Genomic DNA, 22291 nt, shown 5'->3' on the forward strand with positions numbered 1-22291 from the left:
ATCTGCATGCAAGTTTGTCCTCAATTTGTCAATGCTCATGCAGTACAAACAGGTTTAAAAGAAGCTTTTACATGTGGAGATCAGATTGCAGGTTACCCAATCTGTGTAAAATCCACTCTGCACAGCATGAGATAAAGGATAGATATGGCTAAAATGTACATGTGGAGGAAGAGAGGAGCAGTGGTGGACAAAAGAAACAAGATCCACTTGTCTTTTGCCACCTTTTTGCAAATATTAAGAATGCAACCAATGTTTTTGCACTGGTCTGTTCTATCACTTTGACATGGGACTGGTTTACAGTGAGTGGATAAGTTAACTCCTAGAATTTTTACATTTCACAATTCTGTCCATTTTTGCTGGGAATGTAGACACCACTTTTTTAAATAGTGCAAGGGTATGGTTACATAATTTTACTCTCAAGTCAAGTTCAATTGATGCCCAAATACTGGTTACATTTTAATGTTAGCAAAAAGTGTGATTGAATAGTTTCTACTTTTAGCATCCTTTATTATTCTTGTAGATGAAAGGTAGGTAGTCACCTTTGACAACAGTCCTGATATTAGTTCCCAGGAGCAGGGGAGTGCACCAGTGATGACTCAAACGATTTTCTCCCTTTCAGTGGCAAATGTTAGACTGCTACTTGCTACCTTTCAATGATGTGACTGGTGAGCTTGGTATTTGTCTATATGCAAAAAGAGATTTTTTCATTTTGGGTTATGCATTTGGGTTCCAATATGCAACACCACCTTTATTGACTTTACTAAATTACTCTGTATGATGGTGATACAAACACTCATTGCCCAAGGGACCTCCACTTGCTCAGTACTATCTACCATTCTGACTTTAAAGCACCAACCCTTGATGTGAAATTCTTCCATAGTCCTTTCCAGCTCAGACGTTTTCTTCATCATGACTGCTCCTGTATGTTTTCTCCATTGTTCACCATTGAATCTTCAGTCATAACCCTACAAGAGGGAATTGCCTTTCTAAAGCTGCCTCGTGAAAACCCTTCCCTTCATCAAATGCCTCCTGAAAACACAACTTTGTCAACGTTTAAGGTAATTGTCTATAACTTCTCTGCAATTTCCTGCTTAGAAATTGCTACCACCTGTCTTACAGAAAGATGTCTTACACTGTGAATTTACTATAGGATATAATCTGTTCTTGTAATTGCTCAGCATTTGGAGGTATTTAGCCAGAGGCCAAAAAAAGTCCTAGCTTTGATCTATGATTTGTCAAGTTAGGTCATCCTAACAGTGGAGATAGCACATAAAACCTGGAAAAAGATGCTCTGAGCTGTGAATCTTTGGAATTCTCTAACCCAGACAGCTGTGGAGGCTAGGTCATTGAATATCTTCGATTAGAGGTCTCACAACACCAGGTTACAGTCCAATAGGTTTATTTGTGTCTTTGCCTATATTTGCCGTATTTGTGAACTAACCTCCACTCACCTGCAGCGCTTCAAAAGTTCGATTCCAAATAAACCTGGACTGTAAATCTGGTGTTGAGACTTCTTACTGAGCCCACCCCAGTCCAATGCTGGCATCTCCATATCATGATTATATTCAAAGCTGAGATGGGCAAATTTTGGAATTATAGGAGAGTCAAGGGTTATACGGAACAAGCAGGAAAGTGGAATTGAGGCTAAGATCAGATCAGATCAGCTTTAAATTTACTGGCTCATTTCTGCCATTTCTTATGCATATCTGTAGAAGTTAGAATGTATGAAAGAATGACCACGAGCTCATGCACAGGTCATCTGTAAAATGCTTCACTCATTAGCTGCCAGCATGACATGCCAGGAGAGAACAGTTATCCATTTACATTTTTCTAAATGTAAAAGCGTTTTTGAAAGATAGACTTCAGGTGTTTATTGAGATTTGTCCTGTTAAGATAATTAATACGATATGCAAAATTTATTGCAGCCAATCCAGTTATTCATATTGCAGAGGAGTGCACAGTAAATGGAGTAGAGTGATTACCTTGCACAAAGATGGTGTGCATAAAAAAAATTAGTAAATGACCCCTTTCTTCCAAAAATGCACATACATGAAGTTGTCAAAACAAGCGTTGCATCATCCAAGGAATAAAAAGTTAAAATCTGATTTGACATTTTCAATGGCAACAAATAGGTTATATAGAAAAAACTCTCCTATCCAGGGAGTCCAGGACTGGATTGTATAGTCAAAAATTAGAGCCAGACCTCTCAGGACTGAAATTAGGAATCACCCTTCACACAAAGGTAGATCTTGGAATGCACTAATGCGAACACTAATTGATGCCAAATCAATGAAATTTAAAACAGAAACTTGACAGATTTTCATCAACAAAAGATATTGTTTATATTAGTGTAAATATCAAATCACTGATTTTTCTGAGACAAAATGTTAAGGGTTGGCTTTTATACCAGCAATATTTCCTTAATGGGACCCCACACAGTATCCTGTACAAAAATTAGTTATCTTGACAAGTCCATTGAGTGGCTAGATGCTCCTGACTTGTTGTTAAGACAAGTATAGACATACTCTCATAAGAATAATCCGTTGCAGTCAGACAGGCTGTGCTGTTTAATTTTGAATCTACTTGCCGCAGGGTGATAGCAGCAAACTCTGGTTGTGCTTGTGTCTCTGTGGAAAGTGCTATAATTTGACCTGTCAGCAATGGCAATATTAGTCGACCATTAATTTAAGTAGCTTCCAGCAGGCAAACATATCAAAACAAGGGCTTTCCTCAGCAGCAGCCCTTATTGCCTTTTTCCACTGACTGTGTGAATGGGTTTGAGGCGAACAGAGAATGAGGTGGGGCAGTCAATAGGCTTTGATCCCAAGGTTGTCTTTTAGATGAGGTATATTAGAAATACGACATTTTAAAATCATGGATCAAGTTTCACATGGCAAGTGTGATCTGGGGCAAAGGTGGATATATGGAGTTAAGTCACAGATCAATCATTATCTCAGTAAACTATGTAGCAGACACATGTGGGGTCAAATGATGTACTCCTATTTCTATGTTCCTAATATCAAAATTTAAATTCCTTTGTTAAATTTTTGATGACCTCAAATTCCTGCCCTTTCTCCTCTCTCTCCCTTAAACAACCGCTTACAATTATATAAAACTTTTTTTTAAGTTAAGGCTTTTTCACAGAAACATACAGCCAAAAATTGGCACCAAGCTAAAAGAATATATTAGGGTCAGGTGACTAAGAATTTGGTTAAAAATAGGCTTCAAGGGCAGTCTGAAGAGAAGAAAGTGACACAGGGAAACAGAGGTTCAGGGAGAGTTTTGGATCTGTATCACTGAATGCATGGCCTATCATGACAGGATAAGGGTGCTGCACAATACCACAAAGTTGGACAGAGCTCATGGAAGATTGTAGGTCTGGACAAGGTCACATACCAAAGCCATGGAGTGCTTTGAACATTAGAATCAGAATTTTACAATTAGGAGTGAATGTAGTTCAGCAACAGAGGCAAGGGATAGTAGGACTTAGTGCTGGTTAGGATTTGAGTACTTGATTTTAAATAACTTTAGGAGGTTGGAAAGCCAGCCAGAGGAGAGTTGGAATAGCTATATCTGGAATTAGCAAAATAATCAGTGTTTCAGCAGCAGGAAGATAGGTGATGTTGTGAAACAGGTAATAAGTGATTTTTGTGATGAGTTGAATGGGCCAGAAATTCAGTCCAGGGCAAAACAGGATGCACAGCTTGCAAACAGTTTGGTTTAACTGGATGACATGCACAGAAGAGCCATTAGTAATGCTGCCCCTCCTGCATTATAAAGACCTACCCGCAACTGAGAGACTGCCGCCTTCCCTTCTTCACTCTCCTCATCCAATTCATCATCACTCCATTCCCAGCCGCCATCTTCTGTCTTGTGCAGTCGACCACTGGAGCCTGGAACCCTTCTTACCTGATCAGCACAAACAAAGGTAGTTAGTTCAGAGCAACAGTCATGGCCTTAATGTTTCAAATTAGGGAACAAACTTGCTTATGACATATTTGATTATTTTGCTTTTAACAGCAAAGAGAAACAATATTTTTTTCTTACAAAAAGTTTTAACCATGTTCTGACAAAGTGTTGGCTCCATTCTCTCTCCAGATGCTGTTAGACCTGCTGAGATTTTCCAGCATTTTGTGTTTTTAAAATTTTAATTTTTGGTTTCACCTCATGTAAAAAGATTTCATCAAGATCTCACTGGTTGTCAGCCAGACATGTTATAAATGATGGTGGCTGATCCCTGGTGTTACTTGTGGAGTTAAGTAAACTCAAGAAGCGAGGACTCAGCATTTATAAGAGCATATAAAGAAAGGCTTGCAATTATAAAACACTTTTGATCAACCGAACCACTTTAAGGCCAACGAGTTCTTTTGAAGTGTAGTGATTACTTAACATTGGCTGCCACATTGCCTATTTGTACATGACAAGTTCCCACAAATAGCAATAAGGATTTCCAGAGAGGGCCAAGGTCGGTGACTGTCCGAGAACCAACAGTTTGATTTTCAGTGGTTGGGTCATGATCCAGGAGGTTGGAAGTTTCAGAGGTGGCATTCAGGTGTTTACAAGCCTGTTTGCCGTTGACTGTAGGTTTAAAGCGATAGAACTTGCTCTAAGTTCAGAAGTAAGTAGGCTAGAGCAATAGAGGGAAGTAGAGAAATTGAAATGGCCATCACTTCAGTTGACCAGGGCTCTTGAAGACAAAACACTGAAGCTTGGAGATGGAACAGATGCTTGCAAGATATGGGGATTAATCTGGAAATGGAGAAGGAGGCACGCACTAGAGGAATCTTGAGATGAGAGCTGAGATCTTGAAGACAATATACTGAAGCTTGGAAATGCAACCAATGCTTGAAAAGGTGGATGTGATAACTGTGCAGAGTTTTATACAGATGAGGATTTGGGCAGTACATTTCTGAGTAAGTTATAACTTGAGTCTTGAGGTACAGAGACCAGCCAGAAGAAGGTTGAAAAGCTGCACCTCAAATAAATACATAAATTGGTCACAAGCTACTGATTCTTAAGGGGCTCTAAAATTCAATCGTTTGATCAAAATGTCAACATTGACGACTGATTATTGAGACTTGCATCCTGCCCGAATATGAAAAACAACACTTTAGTATGACACAATTGACTACAGATGGTACAAAACAAAATACTATGTATTTTGAAAGGTAATTTTACCTGAAAAGTTAATTCTGCTGCCCGACCTGCTGAGTACTTCTGAACATTTTCAGTTTTAACTATTAATTATAAATGATACTGTTTGGGGGCAAAGTCGGATCCTTCAGAAATTGTGGGGTATTTTATACCAATCAAATTCCCTGGTCTAGTCTTATACGAGATCAAGCTGCTTATGGAGTGTAGTGTATAGATCTGCAAATGCCACAACACAAATGTAATTGAGCGAGTAAAGAGCCACTGGAATGTTTAGCAGATTGATCAATGACATGTATAAATAGACACAAAGTATAAAATGCCAATATATTGTGCTGAACCTGTATAGAAACACTCGTTCACCCCAACTCGGGTACTGTGTTCAATTCTGGCCTCAAACTTTTGGAAAGGATACAGAAGAGATTTATTAAGCTTTTCCTTGGTTGAGGGATATAGATAATATGGAAAATCTGGTGTTGTCCTCCTTGGACCATTGAAAGCTAAGAGGAGATTCGATAAACATGCTTAAACCATAAAGTGTTTAGATAGAAATATAGTTTAAAAAAGCAATGATTTCCAATGGCTTCAGGGTCAACAACCAGATGGCATAAGTTTGAGGTGATTTCCATAAGAACCAGAGGCAATGAGGAAACATTTCTTTATGGAATCTGTGGTTAGGATTTGGAAAGTTCTATTTGATAAGATTTTTTAAAATATTCTTCTATGGAATGTGGATGTTGCTGGTAGCTAATTGCCCACGAGAAGTCAGCTTGAACCACGGCAGTCCAAGTGGTGTAGACCATCCACAGTACTGTTTGGGAGGGAGTTCCAGGATTTTGAACCAGAAACAGTGGGAATGGCAATATTGTTTCAATACAGAATGGTACGTGACTTGGAGAACATGCAGATAGTGGTGTTCCCATGCATTTGTCGTTGCCTTTCAAGGTGGTAGAGGCCACAGGTTTGGAAGGTGCTCTCAAAGGAGATGCAGTCAGTTGTTGCAATGCATCTTTTAGATAGTAAACACCGTCACTGTGAGCCAGTGATGGGGATAGTGGATGTAGGAGTTGGGTGGGGTGCCAAGAAGACATGCTCCTTTGTCCTGGATGGTATCAAGCTTCTGAGTTTCTGCAGCTGCACTGAACTAGGCAAGTGGAAAGTATTCCGAACCTGACTTCTGATTTGTAGATGGTAGACAGGCTTTGTGGAGTCACTTGCCACGCAATGTCCAGTTTCTGTAGTCACAACACGGTTGGTCCAGTCAGTTTCTGGCCAATCGTAACCACCAGGACGTCGACAGCTGATTCAGTGATGATAATGCCATTCAGTGTCAAGGGGAGATGGTTGGATTTGATCATTGCATGGCCCTGTATGGCACAAACGTCACTTCCTATTTATCAACCCAAGTCTGACTGTTGTTCAGGTCTTGCTGCATGTGGACATGGACTGCTTTGGTAAGTGAAGAGTCACAAATGGTGAAGCTTGTGCAATCAGCAGCAAGAATTCCCCACTTCTGATTTTATGATGGAGGAAGGATCATTGATAAAGGAGTTGAAGATGGTATGGCCAAGGACACTACATTGAGGAACACCTGTAGCAGTGACCCAGGTTAGAGATGACTGATCTCCAACAATCACATCATCTTCCTGCTAGGTATGACTCCAAACAACAGACAGCAGCCCCCCACCCCCAATGACTCCATTTTTGCGAGAGCCGAAATTTTGAAAATTCCAAAAGTTGGGAAATCTAATATTAAAGATGACATTGGAAAACTAGAAGCCACAGGTTTAAGGTGAGGGGGAGAGATACAAAGGAATCCAGAGGGGCAATTATTTCACATAGAGGGTAGTGAGTGTCATGAACATGCTGCAAGAGATGTTAGAGGTGGATACAATTGTGTTCTTGATGCCAAAGGCAGTCACTCAACTCAAGAGTTCAGCTGCTCTGTCCATGTCTGAACTAAGGCTATATTGAGATCAGGAGCAGAGTGGCCCTGGTGGGACCCAAACTGAGCATCAGTGAGCAGGTTATTTACCAGTTAGGTGCTGCTTGATAGCACTGTTGACAACCTCTTACATACAGTCATAGAGGTTTACAGCATGGAAACAGGCCCTTTGGCCCAACTGGTCCATGCTGCCCTTTTTTTTTAAAACCCCTAAGCTAATCCCAACTTCCTGCTTTTGGCCCATATCCCTCTATACCCACTGTACCCATGTAATTATCTAAATGCTTTTTGAAAGACAAAATTATACCTGCCTCTGACTACCTCTGGCAGCTTAAGAACATAAACAGGAGCAGGAGAAGGCCATCGAGCCGCTTGAGTCTGCCCCATCATTCAATAAGATCATGACTGATCTAATAGTGGTTTAGTTTCACCCTGGATCTCATGAGATTTAACCTTATGCAACAACCTACCATGCAGTACCTTGTCAAAGGCCTTGCTAAAGTCCATGTCGACAACATCAACTGCACTGCCCTCATCTACCTTCTTGGTTACCCCTTCAAAAAACTCAACCAAACTTGAGAAACATGATTTTCCACTCAAAGCCATGCTGACAGTCCCTAATCAGTCCTTGCACCTCTAAATGCCTGTAGATCCCATCACACTGCTGATAATCAAGAGTAGCCTCATGGGACACTGATCAGTTGGGTTAGATTTCATAGAATCCTACAGTGCAGGAGGCGGCCATTTGGCCCATCAAGTCTGCACTGACCACAATCCCATCAAGGCCCTACCCCCATAACCCCATACATTTACCCTTGCTAGTCTCCCTGACATTAAGGGGCAATTTAGCACAGCTAATCCATCTAACCGGCACATCTTTGGACTGGAAGGAAATCGGAGCACCCACAGGAAATGCACGCAGACATAGGAGAATGTGAAAACTCCACACAGGCAGTGACCTAAGCCAGGAATTGAACCTGGGTCTCTGGCATTGTAAGGCAGCAGTGCTAACCACTGTGCCACATTTTGTACACACGACATACCTGGCACCAGGTAGTGCAAATAGACTCAATAATAACTTTCAATAATGAAACTGGACACAAATTGAAGCAGAAAAAAAGTATGGCTCAATAATAAGTAAAAGGCATTATTGAAGCTGGCTTGTGAAACTGCTTCTGCAAATATTTTGCAGCAGGACAAGATCTTTGGCATATCCTGAACTACACCTTCACAACCTACACACTCAGTCATTTCATTTTCACCAGTCTCCTTGTAATTAACCCATCTACAATTCAATCTCTCTCACACTAAGAAAAAGTAATCACCATAGTCCTAGATAACGATATGTTGCTCTCCCCTGAGAATCACCACACCTCAGGCAAGGGGGGGGGGGGGGCAAGATTGAGAAGGCACGGCCTTCATAAATATCCATCATTACAAAGTGCTTCGAAAGGCTAGCCATGACATGAATCAATTCCAGTCTCCTGGACTAACAGGAAACACTACAGTTTATCACTGCAACAGGTCCACAACAGATGCCATTTTCCTGGCCCTGCACTCAACCCTGGAACACCTAGATAACGAGGACACCTATGTCAGCCTCCTATTTATTGACTACAGCTCAACCTTCAACATGATTATTCCCACAAAACCCATCTTCAAACTCTGTAGCCTGGGCCTCAGCACCTCCCCCTGCAACTGGATCCTGAATTTCCTAACTCTCAGACCACAATCAGTAAGGATAGGCAGGAACATCATCTCCACAATCATCCTCAAAACCGATGCTCACAACGCTGTTCTCAGCCTCCTTCAATACTCCTTATACACCTACGACTGTGGGGTCAAATGCCCCTCCACCTCGATTTTCAAGTTTGCTGACGACACCATTAAAGTAGGTCAGATCACAAACAACGACGAGACAGAGTACAGGAATAAGAGGAGGATCTGGTGAACTGGTACGACAACAATAATCTCTCCTGCAATGTCAACAAAACAAAAAGGAGATTGTCATTGAGTTCAGGAAGCATGGAGGAGAACATGCCCGTCTACATCAACAGGGATGAAATAGAAAGGGTTGAGAACTTCAAGTTTTTAGGTGCCCAGAACACCAACCACCTGTTCTGGTCCCCCCATGTTGACACTATAGTTAAAAAGCCCACCAACACCTCCACTTTCTCAGGAGACTAAGGAAATTTGGCATGTCAGCTACTCACCAACTTTTACAGATGATCATAGAAACCATTCTTTCTGGTTGTATCACAGCTTGGTATGGCTCCAGCTCTGTCCAAGACAGTAAAGGAGCTACAAAAGGCTGTGAACGTAGCCCAATCCATCATGCGAACCAACCTCCCACTCACTGACTCTGTCTACACTTCCCGCTGCCTCGACAAAGCAGCTAGCATAATTAAGGACCCCATGCAACTCGGACATTCTCTCTTTCACCTTTTTTCGGAAAAAAGATACAAAAGTCTGAGGTCACATACCAACAAATTCAAGAACAGCTTCTTCCCTGCTGCTGTCAAGACTTTTGACTGGACTTACCTTGTATTAAGTTGATCTTTCTCTACACCGTAACTATCACTGTAACACTACATTCTGCACTTTTGTTTCCTTCTTTATGAATGGTATGCTTTGACTGTATAGCACGCAAGAAACAATACTTTTCACTGTATGATGATACATCTGACAGTAATAAATCGAAGCAAATAATATCAGCCGATACGGGAATTGAACCTGCACTATCAGCAATGCTGTACATCACAAACAAGCTATCCAGCCAACTGAGCGGACTAACTCATTCTCAGTACTGGGTGCTAAATAAGCATTCAGCCAAACAGTGAAAAATGTGTAAATCATGTTCTAAAATCTTCCCATATCCTTTGGATTCCTTCTGCCATTATTCAATACCTGTGGAATCTCAACCAAACGTAGAGCCTGCTGGAAGGAGAAACAGAAATTCTAAGAAAAAGAATAGAAATAAATTACCTTTTTTGACCTTTCAGCTATTGTAGGCGCTCGAGCTAACAATTTTTCTTCAAGGTATTCCTTGTTCTGCAAAAATATTTAAAATCCAGTCAATATACAGATTTTATATTCAATTCAACCATTTTTATAAACAAAAAGACTTGCATTCTCTCAAGCAACTTAACTACAATACAACTTGGCTCTAAAACAAATGGGTTAAACTGTCTGCATTGGTAATGTCATCTCTGTAGCTTCTCAATGCACAGGTTTGATTAAACAGTTGACTAGCTGTAGCTAAGAAGCAATAAATTTATTTTGTAGTTAACAATTTGTTGTGAAGAGACATCTTTCTCCAGGCTTGCAGTATCCACATCAAAACCCAATGCTTGTCTGGAGTTTTACAAACATGAAATTAACAGAAACAGCATGGTTCAAGCATGGAGTTCACCTGAGCGGATGACAAAAGATTGCAGGACCCAAATAGTAGTTGGTATGAAGCAAAAACAAAGTCAAATTAATAACACATTATTACTTGGTAGTACAAAAATTGACTATCGCGGAAAAAAGACATGCTTTGTCAAAGCTTTTCATCTTGCACTTATCAGGGCATTTGAATGCAATGGAAATCAACAAACTTGCACTTTTTGAGTGTGCTGATTGTTTAACAGTAAGTCAGTAACATACACAAATTGCATCTGAAATCATAGAAACCCTACAGTACAGAAAGAGGCCGTTTAGCCCATCGAGTCTGTACCGACCACAAGCCCACCCAGGCCATACTGCCAAATTCCTACATATTTTACCCACAAATCCCTCTAACCTACAGATCTCAGGACACTAAGGGGAAATTTTAGCATGGCCTATCAACCTAACCCGCACATCTTGGGACTGTGGGAGGAAACCCATGCAGACGAGGAGAATGTGCAAACTCCAGACAGTGACCCACGCTGGGAATCAAACCCAGGTTACTGCTGTTTCAGCTAAAGGAAATGTGACAGCCACTTGCTGGTTCATTTCTCGGTAATGCCTTGATCACAGTTAATCTGCCTGCTGACAGCTTCATGCCTACTTTTCATAGAATCCCTACAGTGCAGAAGGATGCCATTCAGCCCATCAAGTCCACACCAACTCTGACAGAGAATAATAAGCCAGACCCATCACCGCATACATTTACCCCTCTAATCTTCGTAACCTACACATCCTGGGACACTAAGGTGGAACTTAGCATGGTCAATCCACCTAACCTGCACATCTTTGGTCTTTGGGAGGAAACTGGAGCACCCAGAGGGAACCCATGCAGACATGGGGAGAAAACACACTCAAGGCTGGAACTTAACAGGTCCCTAATGCTGAGAGGCAGCAGTACTGGCTACTGTGCCACCATGCCACCCAGCTGGCAGACTACAGGGTGGTATAAAGATCTCCTTTTAAAAGTATTTGCTTCCAAAAATTCACTATGTAAATTCACCATCTGGTGTTTGACAGCACTGAGGCAATACAAAGATTACAAGAAGTGGGAGAGATAGACTGTTTGTCAACAACTTACTGACCTCATGGATGATTCTCAGGAAAAAAAGAAGGGAGCCAAGAATAGATCCTTGCAACTCTAAAGGTGATGGTACACAACTGGAAGAAAAACCATTGGTAGAGATGCACGGACTATAATTGGGTAGGCAAGACTGGAAATAAGATTGAATAATTATAGGTCTACTTCCATTGGGGCAGGATATTGAATTTAATAATCAGCCAAGACCATCATGAATGGCAGAGTAGGCTCCAAGAGCCAAAGAGCCTACTCCTCCCATTTTCTATGTTTTTACAGTAAATACAAAGCTTGAATTTATCCCCATAATTTAAATTCCTTTCCCCCAAAGTTGGCATCACCTGGGAATTCTACCTTATTTGCTCAGTGAGCAAATTTTAGTCAGGTGGTTCCCACAATTGCTTAAAAATATGGTGTAATGATTGCATTGTTTAACTTACGATTGATCATAATTTATACTACGCTTCCATTTAAAAGACATATTACATTTGAGCACAGGAGTCATGACTAGGTTATTTGCATATAGAAACATTAAACACAAATCTGACTGTAAAATTCACAGTCCACCACTGTGGTTTTTCTTTTACTGCTTAATGAATCTATTTGGCAGTTAGAACTATAGTCTAATGAGGTAGTTAAAGTGCCACCTTCCAAGGTCAAAGTAGATTATGGGAGCCCATGCTGAAAAATGTTATGTAGAAAGAGGTTTTTCTGATTCCTGTGCATGTTACCAATTTACCAAAGGTAGCTCGGGGAATTAAAGAACAACTTTCTGGGCCACATACAAGAGGGGCCTCTTGCCTCCACAAAATACAATTAGTAAGGAAGTCTGGCAATGGGTTTAACAAGAGGATCGATTTTCCAAATTTATGATGCATTCAAGTGGGGACTGAAAGCTGTTGGCTGTGTCTTTTAGAAACGCTTCATGTCCTACTGAAAGGCTCCTATGTTCCAGTTCACGGTAATTGTACAGCTTGGCCCCAAGATTCCACTGCACAGTAATGTTAAATAAACTTGCAAAGAACTCTGCTAATAGTGCTCCAAAACAAATTGCTGGGAAATCAGTTCTGTTGCACAGAAGTTTAACCATGTAAACCCCATAGCTTAACTTTAGAGCATTTGATAGATCTCTGTTGCTTGTTCATGCGAATTTCAGGACATTAGCCTGTAGGATTATCTGAAGCAAAGAGGGACAATTCCACAGTCTGTATTCTCAGCAACAGTTGTTTTCTCCATCACTTGCTAAATCTATTCTTAAAATCAGACAGTACATGTTATCTGACACCAATACTTCCACTCTCCAGATTCTTGTGGACTGCCTGTATCTGAGGGATTCAGAAATAATTTAGGAAAACCTGTAACTTGATCCTACAATGGCTTCCTACGGACTCTTCCCCTCTAAAAATTCATTTCCATATCAGTGAGTCTCACGGGCTTTGTAGAGATGCTAATAAACTGTCCTCCGGACCTCCCAATTACATTCGAGACTGGAATTAAATAAAACCATTTAAAGCATACTGTTCATAAATCCTGACATTCCCAGCTGCTCCCTATGAGACTTGGATATAAAGTCTATCCACCATCAGCATAGTTGCTCTGATCATTACTTAACAGTGCAAATATCTTGCACCTTATTCTGGGTCTTACTGCCCCTATAGCATAGATTTGAAAGTCACATGACCCATTTCATGACACCTTGAGCGATAACTCTTACTTTGAATGAAACAAGGCCATTCCTAAACATGAACTTATAAATTTTGTCTTTGCAACGCTTCGCTTTTAAATCTATGCCCTTGGATATTTGACCTTTCTGCGAACAGAAATAGGTTCTTCCCATCCAATCGATCCAGGTTCATTAGAATTTTATGCAAAGAAATTTCTCCTCAGCCTCCTCTGTTTCAGAGGAAACAACCAATTCTAAGTGATCTTTCCTCATAGTAAAAATCCTGCATTCCCAGCAACATTATGGCAAATCTGCAAGCATGGGAACACCATACAGGACACCATTTGTACTGGCTTTTTCCAATGGTTCACCTCCAGGAATTGAAATCACAACAAAAGTCAACATTAATGTCTGACTGAAGGACAGTCTCCTCTTCATTTGGCTTGAGGACTTCACAAGGTCAGGAGAGAACTTTTCCTTAACAACTTCATGAGAGCTAAAGGTTGGAGTATAGGCACTGATGATGATGGCATGTTGGCTATTGCTTTTTTCCCCCCAGTTCTTTCACCAGATATGGGCACCACTGGCTAGGTAGCACTTATTGCCTATTTCTAGTTGCCTTCAAGAAGTTTGTAGATAAACCATCTTTTGAGCCACTGCCGTCTATGTGGCATAGGTCCACACTTGGTGCTGTTGGAAAGGAAATTCCAGGATTTTGGCCCAAAGATAGTGAAGGAGCAGGATAGATTTCCAAGTTAGGGCGGTGAGTAGTTTGGTGGGAACTTGTAGGTGGTGGTGTTCAAATGCATCTGCTACCCTTGTCATTCTGGGTGGTAGAGATAGTCCATTTGGAGGATACTGTTGGAAGAACATGTCGAGTTACTGAAGTACATCCTGTAGATGGTAACACAGCTGCCATGGTGCATCAATGGAACAGAAAGTGAATGTTTGTGGATAGGGTGCCAAATAAACAAGCTGCTTTGTACTGGATGATGTTCAGCCTGTGTTGTTGGAGCTGTACTCCAGGAAATTGCAGAGTATCCCATCATTCCCCTGACTGCAGCTTTAGAGGTACTAGACAAGCTTTTGGGAGTCAGGAGCTGAGTTACTTGTTGCAGAATTCTCAACTTCTGACCTGCTCTTGTAGCCATGGTTTTTACATGGTTAGTCCAGTTCAATTCCTGGTCAATGGCAATCCCCCACAAAGTTGATGCCATTGAGTGTCATAGGGAAAGGGTTAGATTCTATCTTGTTAGAGATGGTCATTGCCTGGCAGTTGCATAGCACAAGTGCTACTTGCCACTTATCAGCTCAAGACTGAGTGTTGTCCAGTCTTGCTACTTATGGATGCAGACTGCTTTGTTACCGGAGTCATCGCAAATGGTGATAAACACAATGCAAGTGCAATCATCAGCAAATATCCTTTTGAGTTTATGATGGAGGCATGGTTGTTGATGAAGCAGCTAAAGGTGGTTGGACCTAGGACACTTGGCTAAGCTGTAGGTGGTGAAGTGTCATTCATTTTCATTTATACGATAGGGAGTTCTGGCAAAAGCAGCTCTATGGACTTGAAGCCATCAACCTTTCCTGATGTACCCCAGTGCTTGTTCCATTCAGGAAGGTGCATCCCCCTTGTGTCACGTATGAATTGTGGACCATTAAACAGCTAACTGGAAGAGGTGGCTCCATTAATCTATCCATTTTTCTCAATGATGTAAGAGTTCACCTCTTACAAGGCTGAAGTCAGAAGTGCGAAGTGACTGATCTTGGACTTGACCCAAGGTCCTCCCCATCACAGAAACCAAATTTCAGCCAATTTAAGTTACTCCTCATGATCAAGAAATAGCTGAAGATTTTGGATACAGCAAAGGCCGAACATGAGCACAGTTGTACTTTTGAAGATTTGTTCTCCTGAGCTTTTACTAGACAATCTGTTTTGCTGTGGGAGGAAGTGGTGCCAATAAGAACATTAAAAAAAGAAACTCTCCACTGGTTGGAGTCATACCCAACACAAAGGAAGATAGTTGTAATCGCAGCAGGGTAATCATCTCAGCCCTGGGACACCACAGGAGATTTGCAGGGCAGTGTCCTAGATCCAAACATCTACAGGTGCTGCAATGGCATTCCCCTCATCATAATCAGAATTGGGATACAACAGAAAATGCTGGAATTACTAAGCAGGTCTTATAGCATCTCTGGAGTATTTCAAACAAAACGAAAGACATAGACAGTGACTTCAGGAAACATAGTGAAGGACATTCAGTGGTAACAAAGCGGAAATGGTTGAGAGTTCAAGTTTCTAGGTGTCCATATCACCAACGTGTCCTGGTCCTTTCACACCGATGCTATAGTTAAAGAAGCCTACTAACGCTTCCACTTTCTCAGGCAGTTAAGAAAACTTTCCATGTCCGCTACAACTCTCACCAACCTCTACAGATGCACCATAGAAAGCATTCTCTCTGGCTATATCACACCTTGGTACAGCTCCTGCTCTGCCCAAGACTGCAAGAAACTACAAAACGGTTGCAAACGTAGCCCAGTCCATCACACAAGGCAGCCTCCCATCCATCTACTCTGTCCATACACTACCCTGCAAATCTCCTGTGTCGTCCCAGGGCGGAGATGATTACCCTGCTGCGATTACAACTATCTTCCTTTGTGTTGGGTATGACTCTTCCACCTTTTTCTGTTGGGGAAAAAAAGATATAAAAGTCTGCAGTCATGTAACAACCAACACAAAAAGCAGCTTCTTCCCTGCTGCCATCAGGCTTTTGAATGGACCTACCTTGTAGTAAGCTGATCTTTCTCTACACCCTAGCTACAACTAAAATACATTCTGCAACTTCTCCTTTCCTTCTCAATGTATAGAATGCGTTGTCTGCATACTGCACAAGCAACAATGTTTTTCACTGTATACTAATACATGTGACAATAATAAATCTAAAAAACTGAAATGATCACCAATGATTTCACAATGCTCAGTTTAATTTGCATGTCTTCAGATAATGAAGCAAACTGCCTTTGAGCAACAAGATAACACTTAGGTTTGGACTGATAATGATTAGTAACATTTGCATCACACAGGTTTCAAGTAGTAATCATCTCTAACTTAATTATCTCCCTTTGCCATTAAAGGTTTTATCGTGGTCAGATTTCCTTAAGGGCCACACTAACCAGAAACTGAACCACACTCGCAAATTTAATTGCTACGTGAAATTAGAGGAGCCGGCGAAGATGCTCTTTCGGAGAGTCAGTGCAGACTTGATGGGCCAAATAGCCTACTTTGTCACTTTTGAGATTCTATGGTTCTATGGAGTGACTCTTTTCTTAACTGCTCTCTCTACATCTATAAGGCACAAGTTAGGAGTGACAGTATAATCCATTCACTTGGACAGTAGTCAAGAAACCCAACACCTTCCAGGAAAAAGCAGCTCACTTAACTGGCATCCCATCCACCTCCACCAGAAGTACCATGTACTGTCTATAAGATGCACCACGGCATCTTGCTCAGGCTTTTACAACACCACCTTCCAAACCCATAACCTCCACCGCCTGCAAGTAGAAGGGTAGTAGTGTATGGGAACAACACCTGCAAATTTTTCTCCAAGGTCACAAACCATCCTGACTTGGAAATATAATATTCCTTCTTGCTTACTGTGTCAAAATCCTAAGAATCCCTAACACCACAGTGGAAACACCTTCCCTATAAATACTGCAGTAACTGAAAAGGCCAACTTACCATCATCTTCACAAAGATAATTAGTGATGGGGAATAAATACTGACCTTGGCAGTGATGCCTACATCCCATGGATGTATTTAAAAAAAAACAGCTGATACAATTTTCTACGTTTGTTCAGGAAACCCATTAACTACAACAACCCAACTGCAACGTTTATTAACAGACATAACAACAGCATGATATGATAGCTTACCTTAGCTTTTTGGAAAAACTTGTGTTTTAAAAATTCTGCTGCTGTGGGCCTGAAATTAAGAAGAAAAAAATCCAATTAGGAAAGAGCAACACAACCAAATTGGTTGGTCCTTGATTTGCTGAACCTGGTTGATTGGTAAATTTCAGACAGGCCAAATTTATTAAACGTGAAAAGCCTTTGCAACTCTCGTGTGTTACAGAAGGGAAGAAATTTTGATCATTTATGCTGGATAATCAGAGAAAGCTGGTGATGTCAAAAAGATGATATTTGTAATGTTCTATTAATCATCCAAACCAACACTGTATGAACTTCAGCAGGCTATCATGATGCAGATTATCCTGTCAACACTAGCATGTTACTTGAATTCAGGAGTCAGATAGCTCAGTTGGCTGAATGGATGGTTCAAGATGTCGAGTGATTCCAATCGCATGGTTTCAATTCCTGTACCTCTTTAGCTAATTCATGAAGCTTTGCCTTCTTAACCTTGCCCCTTGCCTGAGGTGGGGTGATCCTCGGGTTATATCACCACCAGTAAGCTCTCCTCTTTAAAGAAAGAGCAGCCTATGGTCACCTGGGACTATGGCGACTATACCTTGCTACTTGAATTGTACATCTCTAGTTGCTCTGAGAAGACAATGGTGATGAATCTTCTCAATGATGTAATTGTTGATGTGGTGCTAGATCACCTCAGAAGGCATTACACGGTCAATAGTATGTAAAAGTAGTAAGTCATTCAACATCTCAAATTCATTCCAGCATTCAATTAGATCCTTATCTAAGCACTGTTTGCTGGCCTGCTGAGGCTCTTGCATGGAAATTGTCCACTTGCGTAATTAAATACACCTTTGGCCACCTGAGGTACAAAGCAGCTTGACTTGCAGTTAATTGTCCCTTAATTCAAGAATAATGTCTACTCAGGATTGTGCATTTCTGCCATATACTTTTGTGTGACTGTCACACAGGGTAGTGGGGAGTGCAAGATTTGGTTCTTTTTCTTTCCTCATCGTTAATATGTAACATGATAGCTTGATGAGCAAGTTTCACCATTCTGAACAATTGGTAGCAAGCTCCTCCTGTTATTAAGGTCAATGCTGCTGCATTCAAGTAGTACTCCAAAGTGTCCTTCAAGTGTTTGCTTTCCCCCCTTGCATGCTTACCAGTTGAAAGTTAAGGGAATAAGAGCTGATGGGAAGTGAGTTTTCAGCCATGCAAACAGTGGCCAGTACACAGAAAATGGTCCGGAATGTTTGTAGATTTGGCCGCAAGGAGACCACCAGTGTCTGTTTGACACTCCTCTCATGGAATCTGTTGGACTGTTCTCGATACCATTAATGGAATTTCTTTAGTACACTTGTGTCACTGATACATTGACCGGGTTTCACTGCAGTACAGGAACATGGTGGCACTTGGACCTTTACTGGCTTGAGATGATCATTTTGTCAAATACTCACTGCCAAAATGTGTAGAAAGCTTAACTGGCACAGCTGATCTGGTGTCAGGTTTCATCCACTGCAACCTTGAGAAAGGAGGATGCCAACGTATGGGAATGCTCAATGAATACGGATTTTAACCTTCAACATGTATTATAGAAGGCACATTTGGCTGACCAGTTGTGGATTGATATACGAGTTTTGCTATTTTCAATGACAGACCAAATTCATTTTATGCAGAATTTAAGGTGTGATCAAGAGTAGATTGCAAATCTGGTGAAGCGTGACACCATTTCAGTTTAGTTTGGTACCGAGGCAACTGAGATTGAAGTGATTTCCATTGAAACTGTATTTAATACTGACACCAGAGGGCAGATGGTCTTCGACAAAGTGAATAGTCACCATTACGTATGTAATAAGTAGTACAGGGCCCATCACACAGTCTTGCCTGACCCTGGATGAAATTCTAAAGTCATCCGTTTCAGATTTTCCACTGAGAACAGTTGGAGTCATATCATCACGAAGCAATTGCAGAATTGTAAAGAAGTTTCTTGGACATCCAAGTTGGTAGAGCACGGAGTTTTGTGCTTTACTGAGTCAAATGCTTTGATCTGCAATGAAAAAAATTCCTGGCGTTATTCTTGACGTGTTCCTTAAATTTGTCTGGCACAAAGACCACGTTTGGAGGATCTTCCGGAAAGTCTGAAGCCACACTGAAATGATTTTCCCTGCTACAGGAAACAAGTGATTCAGCAGAATGTCAGGGACTTCCCTTCTACAAGCGACAGGTAAACACCTTAATAGTTTTCACAGCTTGATTCAGCACATTCAAAGGAGAAGGGAACAACAGGATCCACAGTTTGGGAGGAGGGTGCAAGGAGGAGAGAGAAAGAGATAAAACATCAAGCTCCACCAACTGTTTTTTTTCAACAATTTTCTTTCCAGTCCAGAGGAAGGAAATATGTCATTAGCTTTGGAGCCCATCAGTGAGTAACTCCAGAGGGGATTTTAAGATTGGCATCCTTTCTAGTTTGCTGTGTCAACAGAAAGGCACTAATCAGCAGAATGCAATACTAGGTGAATACATAGCCATCGTCAACAGGACAGCTGCCTGCAATGGAGGATTGCAGATGTCCACATATTAAATAGACCTGCAAAACACTAACATCTCCTGCCATGAGAGATCATTTTCATCTCGACTGAAGTGACAGGAATATCTTAGATCCAGGCAAACTGTTCAGACAGATAGGGTTCAAAAGTCACAAAGCAAATTAAAAATTTAGCAAGTAGGGAGTGACTGTAATTTGGAAAGAACCAAAATCAGCAACAGGGTTACCAAGGAGGGCTGTTGAAGTAAGGATATAAAAGGGATTCACGAGATAATCGTAGAAAAATTTTCACATAGGATTATGCCATTCAACCTGTCCCATCTCTGCTAGTCAATGCATTGTGGCATATGTGAAGGTGACAGGAAAGTGGAGGAGAAGCTCGAGGTTGGGTTTTTGATAAGAGAGGGGATTAAGGGTTATGGGGAGAGGGCGGGAAAGTGGAACTGAGCCACGACAGATCAGCCATGATCTTATTGAATGGCGGGGCAGGCTCGAAGGGCCAGATGGCCTACTCCTGCTCCTATTTCTTATGTTTCTTATGTTCTTAACCAGAAACAGCTACTAAAATATGGCAGTGTATGGCAAGAAAGAAAAGCAAGTACAGGTCTGTGGCTTTTGTCAGATCTTAGCAGATTTGCCAGATGTGTTGAATATGTTTAGCTTTTTCCCCTTTTTTCAAATTTCTAGCAAAAGCAGTATTTTGTTTTTATGAAAACAAATACTATTGCGCTTAACGCTAAAATACCTAGATTTTCATACCTTTTGTCAATATTCTGAATGTGACACATCTGTTTAAGTTGTGCAATGGGGGTACTGATTAATTAAACACTAGTTTAGTAAAGGAGATTTGAAAGGTTTGACCACCACATCATATTCACTAATAAATAAATGACAATAAATAGACAGAAGTGGAACCCCTGCTTTGATCCATTATAGACCTGACAATTACACCGCCTATGCTAAGGTCACATTTGACAAATGCAGAACATTGCGTGGACACGAGTACATTGTTCGACAATGTTCAATAAGACTAACTCTGAAAGCAGACAGCATTTACAACCGCAGATTATAGTTTACAATCCAATCTATAAAAATGCTTTTATATTTATATAAAAAGTGTGCAAACATTTTTAATGGTTTCACAAGAACTGAAATACTAAACAAAATAATCCAAGCAATGCTGAATTTGGGGCATTAAAACATGAAGTAATCATTTATAGCCATTTCTACAGCTCTCACCATAGAGACCAGAAGCATTTCAGTTTTTATGGAATCTCAGCACAGAAGGTCATTCAGCCCATTGTGACTAGCCAGTTCTTTGAGTTATCCTACTTCAAGTCCTACGTTCCCACTGTTTTCTGATATCCAAACATTTTATTTTCATGCTTACATTCAATTCCATTTTGAAAGATACTATTGAATCTGCTTCCATCATTCTTTCTGACAGAATTCCTTGCTGTAATAAAACAATTCTTGTCTTCTCTCTGGCTCTTCTACCAATTAACTTAAATTTGTCTCTTCTGATTACTGACCCTTTTGAGAGTGGAAATACATGCAAACATATGAATTAGGAAGTCACTTAGCCCCTTGAGCCTGCATCACCATTTGATAAGATCATAGCTAATCTTATTGAGGCTACTGAGGATAGCAACCTCAACTCCACATTACCTTTCGCTTCCCTGCTTATTAAGAATTGATCTACCTCTGCTCCCATTGCCTTCTGGAAAAAAAAAAATTACTTCGATGGTCTGGTTCTAGATTTTCCCACAAGAGGAAACATTTTCACTTCCACTTTGTCAAGACGCCTCAGGATTTTATACAAAAATATGTTTTACTCTTCCAAACTCCATGGGAAACAAGTCTAGCTGTCTAATCTTTTCCCATAAAATAACCCACCCATTCCAGGTATTAATCTAGTAAACTTTCTCTGAACTGCTCCCAATGTATTTGCATTCTTCCTTAAAGAGGAGACCAATACTGTACACAATACTCCAGATCTGGTCTCACTAACACCCTCCATAATGGAAGCATAACCTCCCCAATTTTGTATTCAAATCCACTTACAATAAACAATAATACTCTATTAGCTTTTCTAATTACTTGCTGTACCTTCATACTACCCTTTTGTAATTCATGCAGCAGGACATCTAGATCATTCTGCATCTCTCTGCATGTTCTGACTGTTTAAATAATATGTTTTATTTTTCCTGCCGAGAAGGACAATTTCGTACTTGGCCACATTATACACCCATTTTGCCAGATCTTTGCCCATGCACTTAACCTATATGAATCCCTTTGTAGCTTCATGTCCTCTTCACATCTTACTTTTCTGCCTATCTTTGTCTCATCAGCAAATTTAGCAACAGTTTCTTTGATTTTTGGTCTCTGCTGAGTTGGATCCCAGTTGATGCCATAGTCAGGGTGCTACTGTTGACCACAGGAATCTAGAGTCACAAAGGGGAAACCTGGTCAAGGACTCCACTAATGATCTTTATGAGATGACAGCCAATAGGATTCAAACTCACTGTTACATAGTGCCTTTTAAAACCTCAA

The 22291-nt window shown here is 40.8% G+C and overlaps 1 protein-coding gene across 2 annotated transcripts in view; it reads right to left on the reverse strand.

Moving 5' to 3' along the window:
- LOC145346798 (serine/threonine-protein kinase OSR1-like) overlaps positions 1-22291 on the reverse strand; it is a 200711-nt gene that overhangs the window by 42736 nt on the left and 135684 nt on the right. For both annotated transcript variants that reach the window (XM_080194534.1, XM_080194535.1), the window contains exons 9-11: positions 17200-17248; positions 10082-10147; positions 3787-3909 (exon numbers count right to left, since the gene is read on the reverse strand). In XM_080194534.1, the coding sequence (XP_080050660.1) occupies positions 3787-3909; positions 10082-10147; positions 17200-17248 (238 nt within the window). The remainder of the gene's footprint in view (positions 1-3786; positions 3910-10081; positions 10148-17199; positions 17249-22291) is intronic.

This window comes from Carcharhinus amblyrhynchos, chromosome 8 (genome assembly GCF_965287045.1).
Source record: "Carcharhinus amblyrhynchos chromosome 8, sCarAmb.v2.hapA, whole genome shotgun sequence".
NCBI lineage: Eukaryota > Metazoa > Chordata > Chondrichthyes > Carcharhiniformes > Carcharhinidae > Carcharhinus > Carcharhinus amblyrhynchos.